Source organism: Hemitrygon akajei, chromosome 3 (genome assembly GCF_048418815.1).
Source record: "Hemitrygon akajei chromosome 3, sHemAka1.3, whole genome shotgun sequence".
Lineage (NCBI taxonomy): Eukaryota > Metazoa > Chordata > Chondrichthyes > Myliobatiformes > Dasyatidae > Hemitrygon > Hemitrygon akajei.
In genome coordinates, this window is record NC_133126.1 from 177,687,767 (window position 1) to 177,710,196 (window position 22,430).

General features: G+C 38.8%; 2 protein-coding genes across 9 annotated transcripts in view; one reads left to right on the plus strand and one right to left on the minus strand.

The window, feature by feature from the left end:
- The window catches only part of agfg1a (ArfGAP with FG repeats 1a), a 59,679-nt gene extending 37,989 nt beyond the window's left edge, over positions 1 to 21,690 (plus strand). For 3 of the 7 annotated variants that reach the window (XM_073041431.1, XM_073041436.1, XM_073041433.1), the window contains 5 exons: positions 1,376 to 1,452; positions 8,945 to 9,028; positions 19,513 to 19,668; positions 19,767 to 19,852; positions 21,032 to 21,690. In XM_073041431.1, the coding sequence (XP_072897532.1) occupies positions 1,376 to 1,452; positions 8,945 to 9,028; positions 19,513 to 19,668; positions 19,767 to 19,852; positions 21,032 to 21,091 (463 nt within the window). In that variant the 3' untranslated portion in view covers positions 21,092 to 21,690. Of the gene's footprint in view, positions 1 to 1,375; positions 1,453 to 4,510; positions 4,605 to 8,944; positions 9,029 to 19,512; positions 19,669 to 19,766; positions 19,853 to 21,031 lie in introns of those variants that run through there. The other 4 variants (XM_073041432.1, XM_073041435.1, XM_073041437.1 and 1 more) reach the window with 2 other exon arrangements.
- The window catches only part of LOC140725665 (thiamine transporter 2-like), a 61,386-nt gene that overhangs the window by 21,090 nt on the left and 17,866 nt on the right, over positions 1 to 22,430 (minus strand). The window contains exon 6 of one of the 2 annotated variants that reach the window (XM_073041441.1): positions 2,976 to 3,727. The exons of the other annotated variant lie outside the window; for it this stretch is intronic. Coding sequence (XP_072897542.1) covers positions 3,720 to 3,727 — 8 coding nt within the window. The 3' untranslated portion in view covers positions 2,976 to 3,719. Of the gene's footprint in view, positions 1 to 2,975; positions 3,728 to 22,430 lie in introns of those variants that run through there. 2 annotated transcript variants of the gene reach the window in all.

Below are 22,430 nucleotides of genomic sequence, written 5' to 3' on the forward strand. Positions count from 1 at the left end.
ACCAGTCATCAGGGTTGGTGGCTTTGAGCTGGCCATCCCACCCAACCTGGAGTACCAGTGGACCATTCTTTGTCTGGCCTCTGTTTGGCATTGGTGATGGGACCAAGAGCCAAAGCATAAAGTCCTGACTCCAGCCAGCATAGTTTTCCTGGTCATTGAAGCACGTAAGCCTCCAAACCATGACAAGTTTGTAGTCCTCTTGGAGGATACCCCACTTAGTATATATTAAAATCATTTTATTTCATCACCAAGAAACACTGTTTTCTAAATATGAGCTTTTTGCAATTTATTACGTGTTTTTTTTTCCCAATATGCCTTCTCTCAGCTGCTACGATGCTGCTGCTGCCCAATGGACCTGGACTTAACATGTTTTAAGCAGTTGGTTCTTGTGAAATGCTACAGTGGGAGGCAAAAAGAGACCACTCGACCAAACCAGTCTGCGCTGCATTTTTGCTTCCCATGAGCCTTCTCTCATCTCGTCTCATCTGTCCTTGTTTGAATGTACCAGTGCTTTCCAAATAACACACAATACCTTGCTTACCCCTAAATATTATGAGTTCAAATTAGAATTTTTCCTCTACTTTGAATGAATCTTTGGATTTTTCTCAGTGGCCTTTAAACCTAATACATCTTTTTAAGTACCTATCACTAGTTTTCAAGGATCCATTCATAATCAGCGGAGCTTGTTAATGCTCTGATATGTTCAGATTTTCAATTATTGAAACCATTTCCGTTTACTGTCTATGAAACACCCTAAAGTTATTACATGTTTAATAGTTCTATCTATTCTAGTGTTACAGGCAAGGGTTTTCTCTCCTTCCTAAAGATCATAAAGAGAGTGAATCTACGCATCTCTTCACAAACCTGAATATACCGCCTCTGGTTGAAAAGAACTGGAGATGACTCAGCAAGGGGCAATCTTTATAGACACAGTAAGTGAAGATCACACAGACCTGACCTGAAACCTCTTAAAGAAACAGGTAGATCTGATTTTTCCCAGTTTACATATCTCACTTCACCCATGGTATATGGAGTCTAAGCTTCTTTTAGTGGATGGGTTACTGCACCAAAAGGTGAGTAAACCACCTTCATAATGGAAGTTGATTACAGCCTTGTGTGATGAAGTGCTGAATATGCTCAGCTCTGAATGTCCAGTCAAGACATTGCATTATAAATGGTTTCTATGTTTTCCGGCCTCCCCAGATGCCCAGTCAAACGATTCTTGTTCCAACTGTTGTTAGTGCTGTCATTTATTAATGAAGAATGGTGAATGGGAAAATGGCAGTCTTGATGAAGTTTGTGAACTTTTGATTCTAATGCCTTGCTCTTCTATATTACATTTGGAGACTGTTGTAAAGATCGTTCTCTCCTGCAGTGTGTTTGGGACAGTTCAGAGTGTTACAACAGCGCAAGCTCACCCTGGAATCAGCACTGCACCGGCAACATTTGGAGGTGAATGATTTCTTTCTCTTTAACAAATGAAAACATTGTTAAACATTGACATAATAGATAGCTTGGTGTTGTATCTAGTAGAGCTGGTATCTCACAGACAAGTGATCAATCCTAATTTCCAGTGCTATCGGAGGGGGAGGTTCCTCATTTTCATTTTCAATCCTTTTTTTTATTGATTTTCCAGTAAAAAAAATTTACAAATCAGAGAAGTTTTAACAAGCATAATACAAAAGATGTATAAACAGCAAAAAAGTATATATTGTCAAAGTCAATTAAGTATAGTATTACGCTGTTGTATATATAATATAAACACAAAACCACAACTTCTCTTGACAAATCATTAAAAAAAATTGGAAATTTTATTGTATAAGAAGAAAAAAAAACCCCCGCTAAACTAACCTAAAACAAAAAAAATTGGGCAGTCCATTTGAGGATAAAATTAGAAGAAAAATGAAGAAAGAAAACATCCTTCCAGTTACCTCTGAACCTTCGTGGATAAGGAAAAAATTTTCCTTATAAAAAAAAATTTAAAAATTAAATCATATGAAGATATTGAATAAAGGGTCGCCATACTTGCTCAAAATTAAAAGATGTGTCAAACGTCTGGCTTCTAATTTTCTCCAAACTTAAACAGGACATAATGGAGGAGAGCCAGTTAAAAACAGTAGGTGGATTAGAATCTTTCCAGTATAACAAGATAGTTGTCCTAGCCAGTATAGTTGAAAAGGGCTATCACATGTTGAGTGGAAGCAGAAACTCTACCTGTTTCCTCTGGACTAATCCCAAAAATTGCCATGAGTGAATTGGGTTGTAAATCCACACCTATAACTTTTGATAATATTCTAAACACATCCCTCCAAAAATTATTTAAGTTTACACAGGACCAAAGCATATGAGTTAGAGTTGCGACCTCTGAGTTACATCTGTCACAAATAGGATTTATATTAGAAAAAATATGCACTAATTTATCTTTTGACATATGGGCCCTGTGTACTATCTTAAACTGAATTAAGGAATGACATGCACAGATAGATGAATTATTAACTAGATAATAAATTTTACTCCATTGATCATCTGAAAGTGAATGTTGAAGTTCTATTTCCCAAGTGTGTTTAACCTTATCATTAGGAGACATGCGAGCATTCATCAACTGTTTATAAATAATAGCTATTAATTGTTTTTGAAATGGTTTAAGCTGAAAAATAGCATAAACCAAATTTAATGGGTAAGCCAAGGGATAATTCGGTAAAAAATCACGTAAAAAAATTCCTAACTTGTAAATATCTTTTTAAAAAATGTCTACTAGATATATCATATTTATCCATTGACTGAGAAAAAGACATTAAACAATCCTCTGAAAACAAATCTAAAAAAGTTTTTATTCCCTTAGTTTTCCATGTTAAAAAAGCCTTATCCAGAGTTGATGGCTTAAAGAAAAAAAAGAATAGATATTACTAGTGTTATGAACCCCATAACTGGGTCACTTACCAGCAAAGATAGAGAGGTCCGTTGAAGTCTGATGGTACTATTTTTAAACGTTTTTATTTATAAAGGGGCACAAAAGTAAGGTTAAGACAACCATTCAGATAATCTACGTCGTCAATACTCAATCTAAAGCGCGGGTATAGTAATAATCATCAATAAGAAGTGTCTCTATGGTTTTGTCTAGGGGTAAAAATATTGTCCGATGGAAATATAAAAGTCTCGCCAGTTCATGCAGGCTTTTAGCCGTTTGGGGACCGCTGGGTTTCACTTGTTGGAGAGAGAAAGATTTTTGGTGCGAAAATAAACTTGCCAGCCTTTTTGACTCAAATCGTTGAATCGGGAACGTGGGTTCCCCGTTGTCAGTTCGAAGTCCTTTTCGGTGTTATCAGCCACTCGCCCCCCCCCCCCCCCCCAGGCTAGGGGAAACAAACCACACGTGGCTTCTGAATAGCTTCCCGTTATCACGGGAGCGATGAGCGATGGTGTCTCCTTCTGGTGTGTCGCTAGAGTACTGCCTCCTGCAGCCCCTTTTTATCTTGACTTGCAGAGTTGTAGATGTCAATCAAGGTGGGGTGATACAATCCCCACCCCACATTGCCCGAGGGTGTGCACGTAGCCCTGATCGCTGGCACGTAGCATAGAGTCGCAATCCACACAGGTGTCTCCAAGAAACAATGGTTAAAATCCGTTGCGTTGTCTCTTTGAGGATTCTCTCTCATTTCCTGGGTCCAAGACCCGAATTAATAGCGATCTTGCGATTCTCAGGAAGGAGGGGGCTGGGATCATAACACTAGAGAGTAGAAAATTATTTAATTCAAAAAATCTACGAAACTGAAACCAGATTTTTAAAGTATGTTTAACAGTAGGATTGAGAGCTTGTCTACCTATTCTGGAGAGGGAAAAAGGAAGGGGAGCTCCTAATAAAGAAGCTAAAGAAAACCCCCTTACCGAATTCTCCTCCAGATGTAACCATGAAGGGCAATTCTGGTTATCTATACCATGAATCCAGAAAGTGATATAACGAATATTAATTGCCCAATAATAAAATCTAAATTTTGGTAGAGCCAGTCCTCCATCTTTATGATTTTTGCAATAAAAGTTTATTCACTCTAGAACTTTTATTATTCCAAATGTAAGACAAAAGCATAGAATCTATTTTATCAAAAAACATTTTCGGAACAAAAGAAGGAACTGCTTGAAATGTATATAAAAATTTCAGTAAAATAATCATTTTTATAGCATTTATTCGACCAATCAATGACATCAACATAGGCAACCATTTAGAAAGCGCTTGTTGAGTATATTCTATTAGAGGGGAAAAATTATACTTGTATAGGTCTTTAAAATTTTTAGTAATTTTAATACCAAGATAAGTGAAATAGTTATTAATAGGAAATAATTCACTTTTATATAAGTTGAGATTATATCCAGAGAAAATACTAAATTCCATAAATATAGATAACGTAAAAGAAATAGATTTCCTAGGGTCTGAAATGTAAAACTAATAAATCATCCGCATATAACGAAACCTTATGTAATTTATCCCCTCTTTTAATACCCTGCACAGACTTAGAATCCCTAAGAGCAATGGGGGATGGGGAGGTTCCTGTGGCCACATGGGTTTCCTCCAGGTATTTTGGTTTCTTCTGGCATCCCAAAGATTTGAGGTTGGTCTGCTAATTAGTCACTTTAAATTTCTCCTAGTGTATGTGGGTGGTAAAGTTGATAAGATTGTGGGGGGAAATGAGTGCAAAGGAAAATAGGAATGAGATTGTTTTTATTTTTGTATTTATTTAGAGACAGACCCTTCTGGCCCTTCAAGCTGCTCTGCTCAGCAATCCCCCAACTTAATCCTAGCCTAATCACGGGACAATTTACAGTGACCAATTTTCCTACCAACCGGTACATCTTTGGACTGTGGGAGGAAACTGGAACACCCAGAGGAAACCCACATGGTCATGGGGAGAATGTACAAAATGTACAATGGTGGGAATTGAACCCAGGTCACTGGTACTGTAAAGCGTTCTGCTAACCACTACACTATCATGCTGCCCATGTGGGTTCCATAGACTTGATGGCTGAATGACTTCTTTAAGAGGGGAAAAATGGAAATATTGCAAGTAATATTTTTGTAATTAAACAAATATTCTAAATTTCAGATTTGCTTATATGTGATAAAATGCCATCTGTATTGTTAGCTGGCCTACTTTCAATGAGAGAAAATAAAAAGCACCGAACCTTTCGCCATTTATGCTCCCAATTGTTTTGATATATTCTTACCGCAACCTTTACTGATCAGCAAGTGATTTCGTATCAAATAATTGTACCAAATATATTAAATAAGATCCTCGCAGGAAGTCAAAAGTTATTATACTTTTATATCTGTTACTTTTTGTAAAACCAGCTTAAGCTGCAGCTAATGAAATCAAAGATCTGTCAGTTTCAGGTAACCTGTTCTTTCCCCGCCTCCCTCCCCCCACGGTTCTTTCCTTTTGATTCACCCACATCCTCCCACACACTCTAGTCTTCTCAAAACTTCCCCAGCCTCCTGTTACCCAGTTTGTTTCCCCTCCCCCATCCTTGTTCCACCTACCTTTCACCACACTCTCAACTCTCTCAGTGCTCTATTCTTCCCATCTGCCCTTCATTCTTCCCATACCTGATTCCACTCGTGTCAAATTCCATAACTTGCGGCCTTTTGTTGTCTCCACGGATTACCTTTCAGCTGCTGTTAGTATGTCTATCCGTCTATTCCTCCAGCAGCTGCCCATCAACTCTTCCTCACCTGAATCCACCCATCACCTGCAACTCTGTCCTCGCCCCTCTCTCTCACCTCTTTATACTGGTTCTCTCTCCCTATACTCCCAGTGCTGATACAGGGTTTTGACCTGAAATGTTGACAATTCCTTTGTCTCTAGAGCTGCTGTTTGATCCTCTGAATTCCCCTAGCAGCTTGTTTATTTCACCAGATGCCGGCTCTTGTGTCGCAGCAATTACCTCAGCAGATTGAATTGTGGTAGTAATATATTTCTCAGTTCATCAGTATTTGCAATCATACGAACATGTGAATTAAGGACAGGATTAGGCCACTTGACCTGTTAAACCTGTTTTCCCCATTCGTTAAGATCATGGCTAAACTGATATGGTCATCAACCACAACATCCTACCAACTCCCAGAGCTATCCTACGAACTCTCCCCAAACGAATTTCAACAGATTCACAATCCTGTGAGAGGAAAATAAAGTTCATCTTGTTAAATGGATGATCCCCCTTATTTACAAACTGTGGCCTTCTGCTCCAGAATCCACATGAGAGAACATCCTGTCCACATCCACCCTGTTAAAGACCCTTCACGAACTTGAGTTGCCTCTCGTCCTAAACTCCAGCTAATTTGAGACTAGCTTGAGCACCCTTTTTTTTTTTCATACCAAAGTGTCAGTCAGGTAAATCTCTGAACTGCTTCCTATTTATCAACATCTTTGCATAAATAAGGAGACCAATGTTGTATCAGTACTCTAACTATAGTTGCACCAATATCCTATAAACTGAACTACAGCCTCCCTGAATTTTAGTATTCCATTGTCCTTGTCAGAAATTATAACATCTTATTAGCTTTCTTAACTATTTGTACTTGCAACATGACACCCAAAACACTTTACACCTCAAAGCTCTCCCATCGCTTATCAATTAAATACATTTTTTACCTGTCAAAATGGTTAAATTTTTCCCCATGTTACATTTTACTTGCCAAGTCCTTGTCTGACTCGGCCTCAAAATAGAGGGGCATCCATAAGATATAGGTGCAGAATTAGCCATTTGACCCATCAAATCTACTCTGCCATTTCATCATGGCTGATCTAATTTTCCTCTTTGCCCCAATCTTCTAACTTCTCCCTGTATCCCTTCATGCCCTGAACAATCAAGAATCTATCAACCTCTCCCTAAATATACATAAAGGTTTGGCCTCAGCAGCTGCCTGTGGCAAAGAATTCCACAGATTCACCACTTCCTGCCTAAAGAAATTCCACCTTATCTTCCTTCTAAAAGGATGCCCCTCTATTCTGAGGCTGTGTCCTCTGGTCTTAGACTCTTTCTCCTCTCTTCCCCCACCCTCTCCCCACCCCATAGGAAACATCCTTTCAGAACGGAGATGAGAAATTTTGCTCTTATATCTTATGGTCTTAACCTTTCCATGATGCCTTTAGCCTCCTGACTTTCTCCTTGTGACTTGCTTTCCACACTAACTTTGTGTCCTTGTGAAATTTTAATGGCATTGTTCAATCAAATGCCTGCTGTTTTTCATTGTTAGTGAGCTAATCGTCTGTCTGTACCAGTAAACTATCTCCTACACTATTGCTTTTGTGGTTTCTTTTTACAATAGCCTTCAATATTGTATCTCATCAAGTGCTTTTTGCAAATACTCTAGCTCATCCTCAGTTCCCATTTATCCACAGCGTTCTTAAAGATCTCCAGTAAATCCAGAAATTCTAATGTGAATTCTCTTTCACTAAACCACATTAGCTTTGTATTATTGTATTACATTTTTCAAAGGCCCTGCAGTAATGCCATAATAGCTTTTAACAGTTTTCCTACTCTTGCCCTGTAGTTTCCTTTGTCTTTCATCCTTCTTAACTAAAAGATTTCCATTAGATATTTTCCAATCTAATAGAACCTCCCCTATAACTGGGGAATTCTCTTAAATGAAAACAAACACTTGAACTTGCTCCTAACCTTTTCCGATAATTGACTCCAACATCTTCCTGACCACTGAGGTCAGGCTAACTGGTCTATAATTTCCTTTCTGCTGCCTTCCTCCTTTCTTAAAGAGTGGAGTGACATTTGCAATTTTCAGTCCTGTGGATCCATGCCAGAGTCCATTGATTTTTGAAAGATCATTTCTAATGCCACCACAATCTCTAATGCTGCCTCTTTCAGAACCCTAGGCTGCAGTTCATCTGGTCCGGTTGCCTTAAGTACCTTTAGGTATTTCAGCTTTTTGAGCACCTCTCTCTTGTAACAGTAACTGCGCCCACTTCTGTTCCTTCACACACTACAACATTAGGCAGTGTCTTCCGCAGTGAAGACTGACACAAAATACTCATTTAGTTCATCAGCCATCTCCTTGTCCCGTTATTATTTCTCCTGCCTCATTTTCTAGTGGTCCTATATCCACTCTCATTTCTTTTATTTTTAACATACTTGAAAAAAACTTTTACTATCCACTTTGATATTATTTGTTAGCTTGCTTTCATATTTCATCTTTTCCCTTCTAATTATTTTTTTAGTTGCTCTCTGTAGGTTTTTAAAAACTTCCCAATCCTCTGTTTTCTCACTAATTTTTGCTTTGTTGTATGCCTTTTCTTTTGCTTTTACAATAGCTTTAACTTCCCTTGTCAGCCACGGCTGTACTATTTTACCATTTGAGTACTACATTTTTGTAATACAAGCTAATGTTGAAGTATTGATTGATGGAGAACTATTAAAGTGGAGTCACTTCATGTTGCAGACCTCTACACTGACCCTTAAATGGAGACATGAGAGACTGCAGATTCCAGAGCAATGATACAGTACAATTTCAGCAGATCAGGCAGTATCTGTAGGCAGTCAACTGCTCCGGTTAAGGGGTCTCAGCCCAAAATGTCCACTGCCCTTAAATGCTTGATATGCATTTTACCATAAATAGAAATGGTATAGGTAAAACTTGTTGGCAAGTTTGCCTATGTTACATTTTTTTTTAAATTGTGGAGTTGTTTACAAATCATGGGTAAGCAAGAATTTACTCTGCCCACTTACAAAAAAAAAATTGACCTAGTTAAATTTTATCACCCCATTGATAGGATTTTTAAGGTAAGATTGAAGTGTGAAGAGCTCTGTTATACAGCACCACAATTACATGCAAGTTGCTTGTCACTGGCTTAATAGCAAAATGAGCAATTGTCCTTTTTTTTGTGATCTGTCATCTTAATTAATTAACTCTAGTGGGTCTTTCCTTGTTTTGCCTTTCCAGCAGCAACCAATCCGTTTGTAAGTGCTCCTGTTCTGCCACCGACTGCTGCCACAAACCCATTCCAGGCTAACGGCAGAACTGCAGGTATGGACGATGAGCCTTGGTGAGGTCTGACAGAAACCATTAGTGTTCATGGTGTGACGTGAATGTATCAGTAACCTCTGAAGTCCCTGCTCATCCAGGTTCAGTGCAGGTCAATGGAAGCAGGTTGTCGGCAATTCAAAGTTCAGACTAAATTTATTATCAAAGTACGTATATGTCACTATGTACAAACCTGAGATTCATTTTTCTGGCAGGCATTTATAATAGATCAAAGAAATGCAATAGAACTAATGAAAAGCTGTACTTAAAAACTGACAAGCAGCCTATATGGAAAAGACAAATTGCAAATACAATAATAATATTAAATAACTCAGTAAATAATACTGAAACATGAGTTGTAAAGTGCTTGAAAGTGAGTCCGTAGGATGTCAAATCAGTTCAGTGTAGAGGTGGGTGAGGTTCTTCACACTGGTTCAGGAGCCTGATGGTTGAAGGGTAGTAAGTGTTCCTGAACCTGGTGGTGTGGGACCTAAGGCTGCTGTATCACCTTCCTGATGACAGCAGCAAGATGAGAGCTTAGCCTGGATGGTAGGGGTTGATGACGGGTGCTGCTTTCTTGTGACAGTGCTCCTTGTAGGTGTTCTCAGTGGTTGGGGGGGCGCGCTTTTCCTGTGATGGACTGGGCTGTATCCATCACTTTCCATTCTTGGTATTTCCATCCCAGACCATGATACAACCAGTTGTTATACTCTCCACTGTGTATCTGTAGAAGTATGTCAAAGTCGGGTGAGTGGATTTAGGATGGAGATGAGGAACTGCATTTCCCAGAGGGTGGTGAATCTGTGTAATTCTCTGCCCAATGAAGCAGTGGAGGCTACCTCAGTAAATATATTTAAGATAAGGTTGGATAGATTTTTGCACAGTAAGGGAATTGAGAGTTATGGGGAAAAGGTAGGTAGGTGGAGCTGAATCCATGGTCAGATCAGCCGTGATCTTACTGAATGGCGGATGGCCTACTTCTGTTCCTATTTCTTATGTTCTTGTGTTCTTCGAAGACGTGCCAAAGTCCAGTTTACAATTCAAATTGTAAATCAGAAATTCTTAATGAGAAGAAACTAACCGTTCATGCTGATTATCAGTGGAAGCACATTATAGACAGTAGGTGCAGGAGTAGGCCATTCGGCCCTTCTAGCCAGCACTGCCATTCACTGTGATCATGGCTGATCATACACAATCAGTACCCCATTCCTGCCCTCTCCCTATATCCCTTGACCTCGCTATCTATAAGAGCTCTATCTAACTCTCTCTTGAATGCATCCAGAGACTTGGCCTCCACTGCATTCTGGGGCAGAGCATTCCACATATCCACCACTCTCTGGGTGAAAAAGTTTTTCCACATCTCTGTTCTAAATGGCCTACCCCTTATTCTTAAACTGTGGCCTCTAGTTCTGGACTCGCCCATCAGCGGGAACATGCTTCCTGCCTCCAGCGTGTCCAATCCCTTAATAATCTTATATGTTTCAATCAGATCCCCTCTCATCCTTCTAAATTCCAGTGTATACAAGCCCAGTCACTCCAATCTTTCAACTTATGACAGTCCCGCCATTCCAGGAATTAGCCTTGTGAACCTATGCTGCACTCCCTCAATAGCAAGAATGTCCTTCCTCAAAATTGGAGACCAAAACTGCACACAATACTCCAGGTGGGGTCTCACCAGGGCCCTGTACAGCTGCAGAAGGACCTCTTTACTCTTATACTCAATTCCTCTTGTTATAAAGGCCAGCATGCCATTACTTATTCATAAAGTTTCGATGCTGAATTCAAATTGATTTATGTAAACTAAAGGCCCCACTATTTTGTCACTTAAGTGGATACAATGGCCTTAATCTTTGATTTGCATCTGACATGAGCAGTAGTGATAATTCTACTTATCACTTAGGTTGAAACTCTGTCTAAGCAGCAGTATTTCTTTCAGTGAACCATCAGTCTGTACTGTTACCAGATCACTGCAGAGTTGTGAGGAACCAAATACTGCAGATTAATTTGTATTTTATTTCAGGTCTGGCCTTGACCTAATTTTTGTAAGTTGAAATGTGCATTCAACTGAAACAGCTAAAATTGGCTTGTAAGCTCTGAATACCAGTATTGTATGGTGAAGTACCCAGAATGAGAATGAAAGCTGATAGTTTAAGGGGGGGGGGGGGGGGGGGAATTTGATTTGAAAAGTGAAAACTGATTTCCTCAAACATATCTAGTGGATTGAGTGAACTTTGTTTTTATAATTTTTTGTTTTCAAGTTCTATTCTTTAAAATATTGGCATGGTGTAAAGCTCAGTGCAACTATTATTACCTGACATTGAGTTGTTTCATTGTTCTGGTAAAGATGATCCTGCAGCTGTTCAGTGCTGCCATAATGAAAGAATAGTGATGTATTTCTGAGTCAGGATCGGATGATGTGTGGTGATGGTGCCTGACAAGGAACCTATGGGGAGGTTGTATTTCCAAGTGTCTGCATTTCTCATAGGTTGTGAGCATGGTTGCATTTCTCGAAGACTGAAGTTTATGAAGTGGTGGCAATATTGGAAAGAGGATGTAAATTGAGTGGTAAATTTCTCAATGTTGACGAGATAGAGAGGTTAAAAGCTGCAAGAAATCCAATGTGGATGTCAGCAATATGTCAAACAATATGGTAATTAAGAGTTAAACAGACATTTGGAGTGGGATACCTGTTAGTAGCTTACTGGGATGGTCAAATGGGCGGAATATTTTTCTATAATACAGAATTTCATTATCCTGGTGCTGAAGTCATTAGGTCCAAATCAATTAAAGAATAAAAGTATGCAGGATAGTGACAGAAAGTGGTGAAAAAGCATGCTATCTTCAAAGAGGCCATCAATTACTAATTCAGAAGTTCTTGAACCATACTGCACACAAGATTGTTGTGTTGTATTTAGTACTGTCCACTTGGACTGTTTCACATGGGTGGAACTGCATGTTTGACTGTTACTGTGTTCTAAAATTTTTTCTATTGGATAAAAGTTGGGGCCATGTCCATCAACTTCAGAAGATTAACCACTGGACCAACAAGAAGAGCTCTGGTTGTGAAAAGAATTATGAAAATTAATTTTCTGGCTTTTTTTACTTGAACTTTTTTTTTTTTACTAACTTTGAAACCCATATCCCTTCCCCCCCCCCCCCCCCACCCTCCCAAAAGAAAAGTTGCTTCACTTCCTTTGGTGTCTTTTGTCTCTGTATCAGCTTCTTTACTCAAAATTTCATCTTTGCCCATTATACTTCAACCATTGCACTGCCCTGGGGTTCCCTGAGACTAGCATATCAAGTACATGAAAGGTTAAACCTTTTGATGTGAAGTTAGACACCAGTTATCAGCCTGCATTTTAAAATAAATATAGATCCCAGGTGAGTTGTCATCTTGCATTTAGAAACAATCCACATGAGTTCATAGTTTGATCTTTTCTCAGTGGTAATTAAAACTTACATTTTCAGATGATTCAGAATCAGGTTTAATATCACTGGCATATGTCATGAAATTTGTTAACTTAATGTCAGCAGAACAATGTAATACATGATATAGAATAGTATGGCATTGTTATCCCCGATGATAACAATGAGAAGGGGGTATGTCATGGGTGATGGGGGTCCTTAATGATTTTCCATATATGGGTTTTTAAAGGAAGGATGAAATATGTGAAGCCTGAAAACTGTTTTACATTAGGAAGTTATGAGTGAGGGGAGGACTGTATCAAGTTTTGCATTTGTTTCCATTTATTTAGGATCATTGTTGAGTGAGTACTATTAGCACAGACTTTATTGATGCCAAGTGATGCATTTAGAAGCAATGGACTGTAAAAGAAGTCCCTCTGTTGCTATACTGAAAACACTGAACCAGAGTTTATCATATCTCTGCAACTTTCATATTAAATGTTGAACGTGATTGCTCGTTGACTATTTAGGCTGTTGAAGTGAAACCTGATCCAATGATTTGTGCAGCTTTTCACCCAGAGCCATTGGGTGTTGATGACCAGTGTGAATTTTGCCTGGGTTTTCACTCCTTTAGTCCAGACCAGGTCAGCCAGCCATTGTGGAGCACACAACAAAGTTCAGATTTTTGTTGTAGACAGTGAATGCATTAACATTGCCATTTTCCCTGTTACTGAGCATTGTAGTTAAAGGTTTTTAGTAACGTTTGGTTCAAGGTCACTTTCATAGACTCATGGCAGTCAAATGTTTAATTATCATGAACTGCCATAAAACTATTGCTTGCGATTTATACTGCATCCCTTCACAACATCATGTATAGCCAAGCCACAGTCTTTAATCATCCTCCAAAACCTGTGCCATCTCCAAAGGGATCCTATCACTAGACATATCTTTACCTCCCATCCACCCTCTCCATCTTCCTCCTGAAGCTTATCCATGTAAGCAGCCAAGGTGCTACACCTGACCACTGCTCTTTAGTTCTCTTGAATCTTTTGTATATGAAGAATATCTGTGATATCACAAAATTATATAAACTTCCTTCCCCTTTAAATTTGGGTATACCCCAGTGCCACTGACAACAGATAAGAAACTTAGTTAAGATATCATTGCCATTGTTATCACTGATCATCACTATTTGTTATAAAATAAAAAGCCTGTGCTACCTGTTATATGTGTTTGATTGGGAAGAGTGAACCCTTTGGTTCCTGAAGCACGACAGTTGTTAAACTCACTCCTTACTTACTAGCTTTCAATTTTCCACTCCCTCATCTTGTTTTGAACCACTATTTTGTTTTTTATTTGACTATTACTGATTTCCCATAGACGGCGCAGTGGCACAGATAGCCTTGAGAGCTGCCTGAGTTCACGCACTCTGCCTGTGAGCTTGTGGGTTTCCTTCAGGTGCCAGGATAGCGCAGTAGCCCAGCACATCACACAAACCAATCTTCCATCCTTGGACTCACTTTACACCGCACGCTGTTGGAGCAGTGCTGTCAGGATAATCAAGGACACGACTCACCCAGCCAACACTCTTTTTGTCCCTCTTCCCTCTGGGAGAAGGTTCAGGAGCTTGAAGATTCATATGGCCAGATTTGGGAACAGCTTCTTTCCAACTGTGATAAGACTGCTGAATGGATCCTGACCCGGATCCAGGCCGTACCTTCCAAATATCTGGACCTAACTTGCACTACCTTACTTTCCCTTTTCTATTTTCTAATTGTGATTTATAATTTAAATTTTTTATTATATTTACTTGGATTTGTACTTCAGTGAGCACGAACCGCAAAATCAAATATCGCTGTGATGATTGTACGTTCTAGTATCAATTGTTTGGTGACAATAAAGTAAAGTAGTGTAGCGGTTAGCACAATACCTCTACAGCGCCAGTGATTACCAGTCTGGGTTCAACTCCCACTGCTGTCTCTAAGGAGGCTGTATGTTCTCCCTGTGATCATGTTTCCTCTGGGTGCTGCAGTTTGTCCCACATTCCAAAGACAGACAGCTTAGAGTTAGTTGAACGCATTCTATGTTGGCCTGGAAGCATGACAACACTTGCTGGTTGCCCCTCAACATAGTTCTCGCTCAAATGACACATTTCACTGTTTCGATGTACATGTGACAAATAAAGCTAATCTTTATTCCATTTTCTTCCCATGTCCTCCCATTGGTAAGTTTATTTCCACAGTAAATTGCCTCTAGTGTTTTCAGTGATTAGTGCAGTCTGATTGGAGCTGATGAAAACATGGCGAGAAGAAACATTGGGATTGATATAGGATTAGAGACTTTGGTGATTGGAGGTCAGCACATACACTGGGTCAAAGGACTTGCTTCTGTATGGCCTGTTTCTATGATCCTAGGGCTCAATAACATTATCTAATGACTAGTCAGCAACCAAAGTAAATGTTACTTCGCGGAAAACACAAAATGCTTTAGGAACTCAACAGCCCAGGCAGCATCTAAGGAAAAGAGTAAATAGTTGATGTTTCGGGCTGACACTGTTCATCAGGACGTGTTGTGTTCGTCCTTGGTTTGAGTAGTGATGACACAGGAAGCAGTGATTACTCAATCCCGCATGTTGAAAATGGTGGTAAGCAATCTCCATGATTGTTGTTTAACTTTAAACTAATTTTAGATACCTGAAGAATATGTATATGTCTTTAAGTTTGACTTTAAGTAATTTATGGTGATGCAATATAGAGGGAAAACAGTCGTAGATGAGTGTGCCCCACAAAACCAGTTCTGTCCTGGTCCCAGCACATAAGTGTAATTATGAAGAAAGCACAGCAGTGCCTCTACTTCCTTTGAAGTTTGTGAAGTTTCGGCATGACATCTGGAACTTTGACAAACTTCTGTAGATATGTGGTGGAGAGCATATTGACTGGTTGCACCACAGCCTGGTATGGGAACGCCAATGTCTTTGAAAGGAATGTCCAACAAAAAATTGAATTGAATTGAATGATCTTTATTGTCATTATACATAGGTACTATGAAACTCTGTTTGGCTTCCTCTCAGGCAATCAAACAAAGCGGTAGATAAAAACAAGACAGTAATAGAAAAACGGTACTAAATAGATGAGTAGCATAAAATAAGTTACAGCAGTACCAGAATGTCACAGTAATGCACAAAGTGCCGTTAGTGCAAGTATTTGAGTCCTTGTGTGTGCTCACAGTTTCAGTCATTGTATTTTATTCAGTCAAAAAAAGTAGTGGGTACAGCCCTGTCCATCCTGGGTAAAGCCCTCCTCACCATTGGGCACATCTACAGTGTTGTTGCAGGAAAACAGCATCCATCATCAAAGACCCCTTCTCTCACTACCACCACCACCCTGGATACGTTCTCTTCTCACTGCTGCCATCAGGATGAAGATACAGGAGCCTCAGGACTCACACCACCAGGTTCATGAACAGCCTTAACCAGCAGGCTCTTGAACCAGTGTAGAGAACTTCACTTGCCCCATCATTGAACTGTTCCCACAATCTAAGGACTCAACTCATGTTCCATATACATACATATATGCGCACACGCACACACACAATTTAGTTTGAACTTTTAATTGGCCTAAATGTGGGACCTGAAATGCATACAGAGCAGACCAGGTATGAGCAGTAGGCTTATTCCCTTAAAATAAATAAAAAGGTAACACATGAAAATCATTCAGCTTTTATTTGATTTTTGTTAATTGATGTAGCTATTTTAGTCCATGATTTTTTTTTTCACATGACTTCCACATTGAGTGAAACGTGAAAGGTGAGATTTGAATTTTCCATTCTTAAAATAAGTAGTCTGAGGCACTTACATTGCACTATTAGATTAGACTTCAGGACAAACAAATGACTCAAATCTTTTTGAAAAAGTTCGAAATGCACTGCTCTAAAAACAACATTGACAGATTTTGATCTTTATTTGATAGTTTGTGTTCATGCTTTATTATGTAGTAAATATTTTTGTAATTTATTTTTTATTGAAGTTCATCATTAAACAAACATTTCCATAAGATGTATATCAGATATTGTACATATATCATATAATCAGATATGCCACAAATCTCCACATAATATTTATCTGAGGTATACACATAGAAAAGAGAACAAGCGAAAGGAGAAAACTATGTACAAGTAGGGAGTGATCTTTTTTTTACATATTGATTTGTGAGAATAAAATCAGGCCTATGAGGCATTATGTAGTTAAACCATTTTTCCCAGTATGAATCAAATTGTTCCAACTTATGATTAACAGATGGCTGTTATCTTCTCCATTTTCTAAATGACCATTGTAATGTCCATCCATGTATTTAAGGTTGGGCTCTCCTGTGATAACTACTTCCTAGTAGGAGTCTTTTTACCAGCCACCAGCAGTATATTCATTAAATATTTATCTCTTTTCAACCATTCTTGAGGTATATACCCAAAATATATGGTCTTACTTTCTAAGGGTATTTCACATTTATAGATGTAGGGCATTGTGTATCCCCCTCCAATAGACTTTGATAACAGGGCAGTCCCAGAAAATATGATAATGATTTGCATTTTGATTTCCACAATTTCTCCAGCAAACAGGGAGGTTACTATCATAATGGGATTTTTGAGAGGGTGTAATAAAATATCAAGTTTTTCCATCCAAACTCCCTCCATTTCTGTGAACTGGTACACTTCCATTGATACCTCCATATTATTGTCCATTCTTCCTCAGATATAATTATCCCTCTTTCCTTCTCGCATTTTGTTTTAATGTATGAAGTCGAATGTGTTTTAATATTTGACAAACCCTTATACACACTTGAAATGATTCTACTACCGTTACCTGAATTATTTGCTTTCTCTATCAAACATGTACTTGCCTTGGTTACATTTTTAACCATCCTATTAACATATTGTCACATCTGTAAATACCGATAAAAGTCTTGTTTTTCTAATAAGTGTTTCTCTTTAAGCATTTCAAAACTGAACAGTGTTCCTTCTTTCATTATGCTGCAAAGAACTGTTATTCCTTTAGCAGTCCAGTCCTTAAATCTAGCATCCAATTTATTTGGTGTAAAATCCGAGTCATATGCACACCATTTAAGAATTTCAATATCTCCCTCTAATTTATATTCTTTTATAATAGTTTTCCATATTTTAAGAGTCCATTTCACCCATAGGTTATCAGTAGTATTTATGTACCTTTGTAGGTTGTTGTCAGCCGAAGTTGCCTGTATGGGGATGGGAAGTACCCGCTCCTCAATGTTTTTCCATTGAGCATCATATGATGGGTTACACCAACATATCACAGCTCTCAACTGTGCTGCAAAATAATAATCTCTAAGAGAAGGTAGGCCCCATCCCCCCTTTTCCTTGGCTAATTGCATAGTTTTGAGATGAAATCTGGGCCTTTTACCTTGCCAAATATACCTTGATAACATCTTGTTCCATTCATTGAATGGATTTTGATTAAACTCTATTGGTAGGGTTTGAAAGAGATATAATAGTCTGGGCAGTATATTCATTTTAATAGATTCAATCCTTGAACTGAAACTAAAAAAAGGAATTGGGTTCCATTTTGTTATATCTTCCTTAATTTTTATATATATATATACACACACACATATATAGGCTGATAATTACATTCTGATAATTTTACCATATCTTTTGGCATAATGGAGGTAAATAATCTATAATCTACATTAAGAACAGATATTGGTCTAAATGACTCACATTCCATTTTATCCTTGCCTTTTAGTATAGCTGAGATTGTCGCTTCCTTCCAGCTGGGTGGCATTTATGCCTTTTTTAGAGCCCAGTTCAGTGTGGGGAGTAAAACAGGAATTAACTCATTTTTAAATTCTTTGTGCCACTCTGCCATATACCCATCTGATCCTGGTGACTTGCTTAATTTAAGCTTACTAATTGCAGCCATTAATTCTATGTAGTAAATATTTAAAATATTTTTACTAATGTATAGTTTGCAGACAGCAATGAATAACTGTCTGTATGTCTGTCTCATGAGGTACTGTAAGTATGAGCCTAATTTCTCCAGGTCTGCCAGTGCCAGTTGCTGACGGAACCACAGCAAACCTAAATGTCAAAGACCTCTACAGTGTCAGAGTCACGTGCAGTATAGTGCAGTCACATGGGGTGGAGGGGGGGGAAACCAGAAGTACTACTACAGTGAAACAGCTGAGCAAACTTTGACAGCCATCTGAGCCATGCCCTTAATCTTTCTCGCTGACAAACTTGTCCAGAACACTCTGAAGCATTCACAGAAATGTTAAGAATTAATCAATGCCATCTGGAAAAAGGTACAGGAGCCTCAGGACTCGTGCCACCAAATTCAGGAACCGTTATTATTCTGACAACCTATGGACTCACTTTCAAGGACTCTTCATCTCGTGCTCTCCATTTTTATCCCTTATTTATTATTATTATTTCTTTTATTTTCAGTTTTTTGTCTTTTGCACACTGGTAGTCCAGCCTGTTAGTGCGGTGTTTTATGGATTCTGTTATGATTATTGCATGTATTAAGTATAGCTGCAAGTAAATGAATCTCAAGGTTGTAGATGGTGACATATGACAGTCCCTATGGGATGGACTATGGCCTTGGAGGAGATGTGTGGTGGTGGGAGGGGGGGAACTATCAAAACTATTGCCCTTTTCACTTAGAGGCTCCATGCTTCTGCACATCTGGTCTGACAGCTTCAGCTGGCAAATTCTGCAGCAAAGTGCTGGGGAATTTCAGCAAGTTTGTTTTCCACCAGTGGGTTCCTGTGAGGATCCCAGCATCTTAATGGATATGGGGAAAGCTCCAGAATGCTTAACAGATGCAGGACTGCCGAACTTAGTGGAACTTGTGTGGGGAAATGTTGCCAATCGGCGCAGTTGTGGTACTTCTGGACAATTTCTACCCAGTTGTGTTGCAGTGGTTATATCATTATCCAGACTTGTCCACTACAGTGTGATTGCAATCCCTGTGTACAGCAAAAGACCACAATGCTTTAAAAAAGAGTTTTAAACTTTTAGTTCATTTTCTTTGTATTCTCTTTGTGTAATAGTGAGCTTTGGAACAGCATCGATGAGCATGCCTACTCTATTTGCTAGCCCCGCCGGATATACTCTTCCCACCAGTTTCAGTGGTGGCTTTCAACAGCCTGTCTTATCTGCACCGGGGGCCTTTCCTCAGCATTCAGCCTTTCCACCACAACCTGCTGGTAAGACTAATAGAGCTTCTCATTAATCAACAGCTTCTAAATTTTTCTCTTGCAAGCTCCATTCACACCAAGGCTCTTGCCTTCCTTTACCCCTCTAGGTGGAGGTTTTAGTTCATTTGGACAACAAAAGCCAATGGTTATGCCATATAGTCAACAAATGGGAGTGTCTACAAATCCATTTCTGGTAATATTTGAAAATATTTCAATTTCGTTTTCTATCTTAGTAGATGCCATTTAAAATGTTGGCTCCTAAAAATGTTATGGTCGGAATATGTGACTTTCAATGGCTTTACAAAGTCCTTAAAAGATTTTGGGTCAGTAAATTATCCCGTTCTAAGAGTTCTGCAGCTTGTGTGGTAGTGTAGAGAAAATGTGTGAAAAGATTGAGCTTTTGTTGAATATAATTTTAAATCAAATTGTGAATATGGTTTTAATGATGGCTGAGATGTATAAAAAGCTGCCTTTAAGATGACTCTTGCTGCTTTTGAGGCACAAGTGGTAAAGACGCAATGACCAGTAGACCAAGCCATATTTTCAGAAATCTGAGGTACAAAGGGAATTGACCGTCCTAAGCGCAGAGTTCTCCAAAGGTTAGCTTGCACGTTCAGTCGGTGCTAATGCATGCAAATCCAGTTTTAGCATTCATTTAGCAATCATGGAGGATTGTGAGCAATTTTGGGTCCTTTTTCTAAGAAAGGATGTGCTGGCTTTGGAGAGGTTGCAGAGGAGGTTCATGAGAAACTTCCTGGAAATGAAGGGATTAACGTAAAAGGAGTGTTTGATGGTCTTGGGCCTGTACTCGTTAGAGTTTAGAAGAATGGGATGTGATAACATTGAAACCTATCGAATATTGAAAGGCCTACATAGACGTGGAGAGGATGTTTCTTACAGTGGGGGGAACTAGGACCAGAGCATAGCCTCAGAATAGAAGAACATCCCTTTAAAACAGATGAGAAGGAATTTGTTTAGCCAGAGGGTGGTGAATCTGTGGATTTCACTGCCACAGCAGCTGTAAAGGAGAAGTCATTGAGTATACTTAAAGTGGAGGTTGAAAGGTTCTTGATTAATAAGGATGTCGAAGATTATGGGGAGAACATGGGTGATTGGGGTTGAGATGGATAATAAATCAGCCATGATGGAAGGGCAGAAAGTATTTGATGGGCTGAATGTCCTGATTCTACTATTATGTCTTATGATATTTAGAAGAGACGAGGCCAATTTTAGCCATTAATTTGATGTAGCTCCTCAAAGGGTCTTCAGTTTGTTTACTCTGAATTTTGCAGTTAATTTTTATATATACTGTATTGTGCTTTTAAAGACAACCTATAATCATTGTCCCTTTCTTTCCCCATTTCCCTTACAGGCTGGAGCTCCAATGGGCCAGTTTCCAACAGGGAGCTCCTCAACCAACCCATTCTTATAGCCCATTGGGTTCATGTCAGAAGTGTGATGTTGGTGTGTAATGTCTCCAGACCTCTTGCACAGTTTTGTCGCTCACTGATGTTAGCTTTAAACACAAGAGTCTCTGAAGCTTGTATTTTGTATAAATGGATAATATATGCAGGCGAGGGCTTCTCTCGTGTCCTTTATTTAACTGTTACTTGGCAAGAAGGTTCAAGATGTAACCATATCATGTATATTAAAATGGGCTATGTTAAGTTATTGCAAATCCTACCTTTCATTGCTGTGCAGTACTGTACATATTTTTCTTAGAAAATTAGCTATTTGTGCACATTGGTATTTGTAATTTAACACTTATGGTAATGTGAAATGTTACTGAACAAGCATCATAAGATTGCTGAATCTACAAGGATGAAATCGCTGCAAAAACATTTGCCTTTTAAGTTCTAGTTTTTGAACTAAACTAGAAGTTTTATCAATTTGGTGACTTAACAGTGGATTTTCTTTCTGAGAGGAAAATTCTCTTATTTATAATGAGTATGTAGAGAACTGCACCTCTGCCTAATAAAGATGATCATGTTTTGCTACAGTTTGCAATTGACAAAATAAATACCGTATTAGTAAGAATGTTTATGGAGTCTTATTTTGAACATGATTATTGTGATAATCTTCATTGGAAACACATTGTAGATGAACTTGTAGCACATTTACAGATGGCATGTAAGATGTGAGCATCACTGAATCATGGCTAAAAGATTGCAGCTGGGAGCTTAACATCCAAGGGTACACATCGTATCGAAAGGACAGGCAGGAAAGTAGAGCGAATGGCATGCCTCTGTTAGTTTTTTTAAAAAAATGAAATCAGATCAATTGAAAGAGGTGACATAGGATCAGAAGGTGTAGAATTATAGTGGGTAGAGCTGAGGTGTTGTAAGGGTAAAAATACCCTGAAGGGAGTTGTATACAGACCCCCAAACAGTAGTAAAGATGTGGTCTACAAATTACAACAGGAGATAGTAAATGCATGGCAAAAGAGCAATGTTACAGCATCATGGAGGATTTCAATATGCAAGTGGATTGGGAAAATCAGGTTGGTACTGGATCCAAAGAGGAGGGATTTCTAGAATTCCTATAAGATGGCTTTTTTGGAGCAGCTAGTGTTTGAGCCCTCTAGGGGATCAGCTATTCTGGATTGGGTGTTGTGCAATGAACCAGAATTGATTAGAGAGCTTAAGGTAAAGGAACACTCAGGGCCAGTGATCATAATATGGTAAATTCACCCCAAAATCTGAGAAGGGGACGTTAAAGTCAGATCTATCAGTGTTACAGTGGAGTGAAGGGAATTACAGAGGTATGAGGGG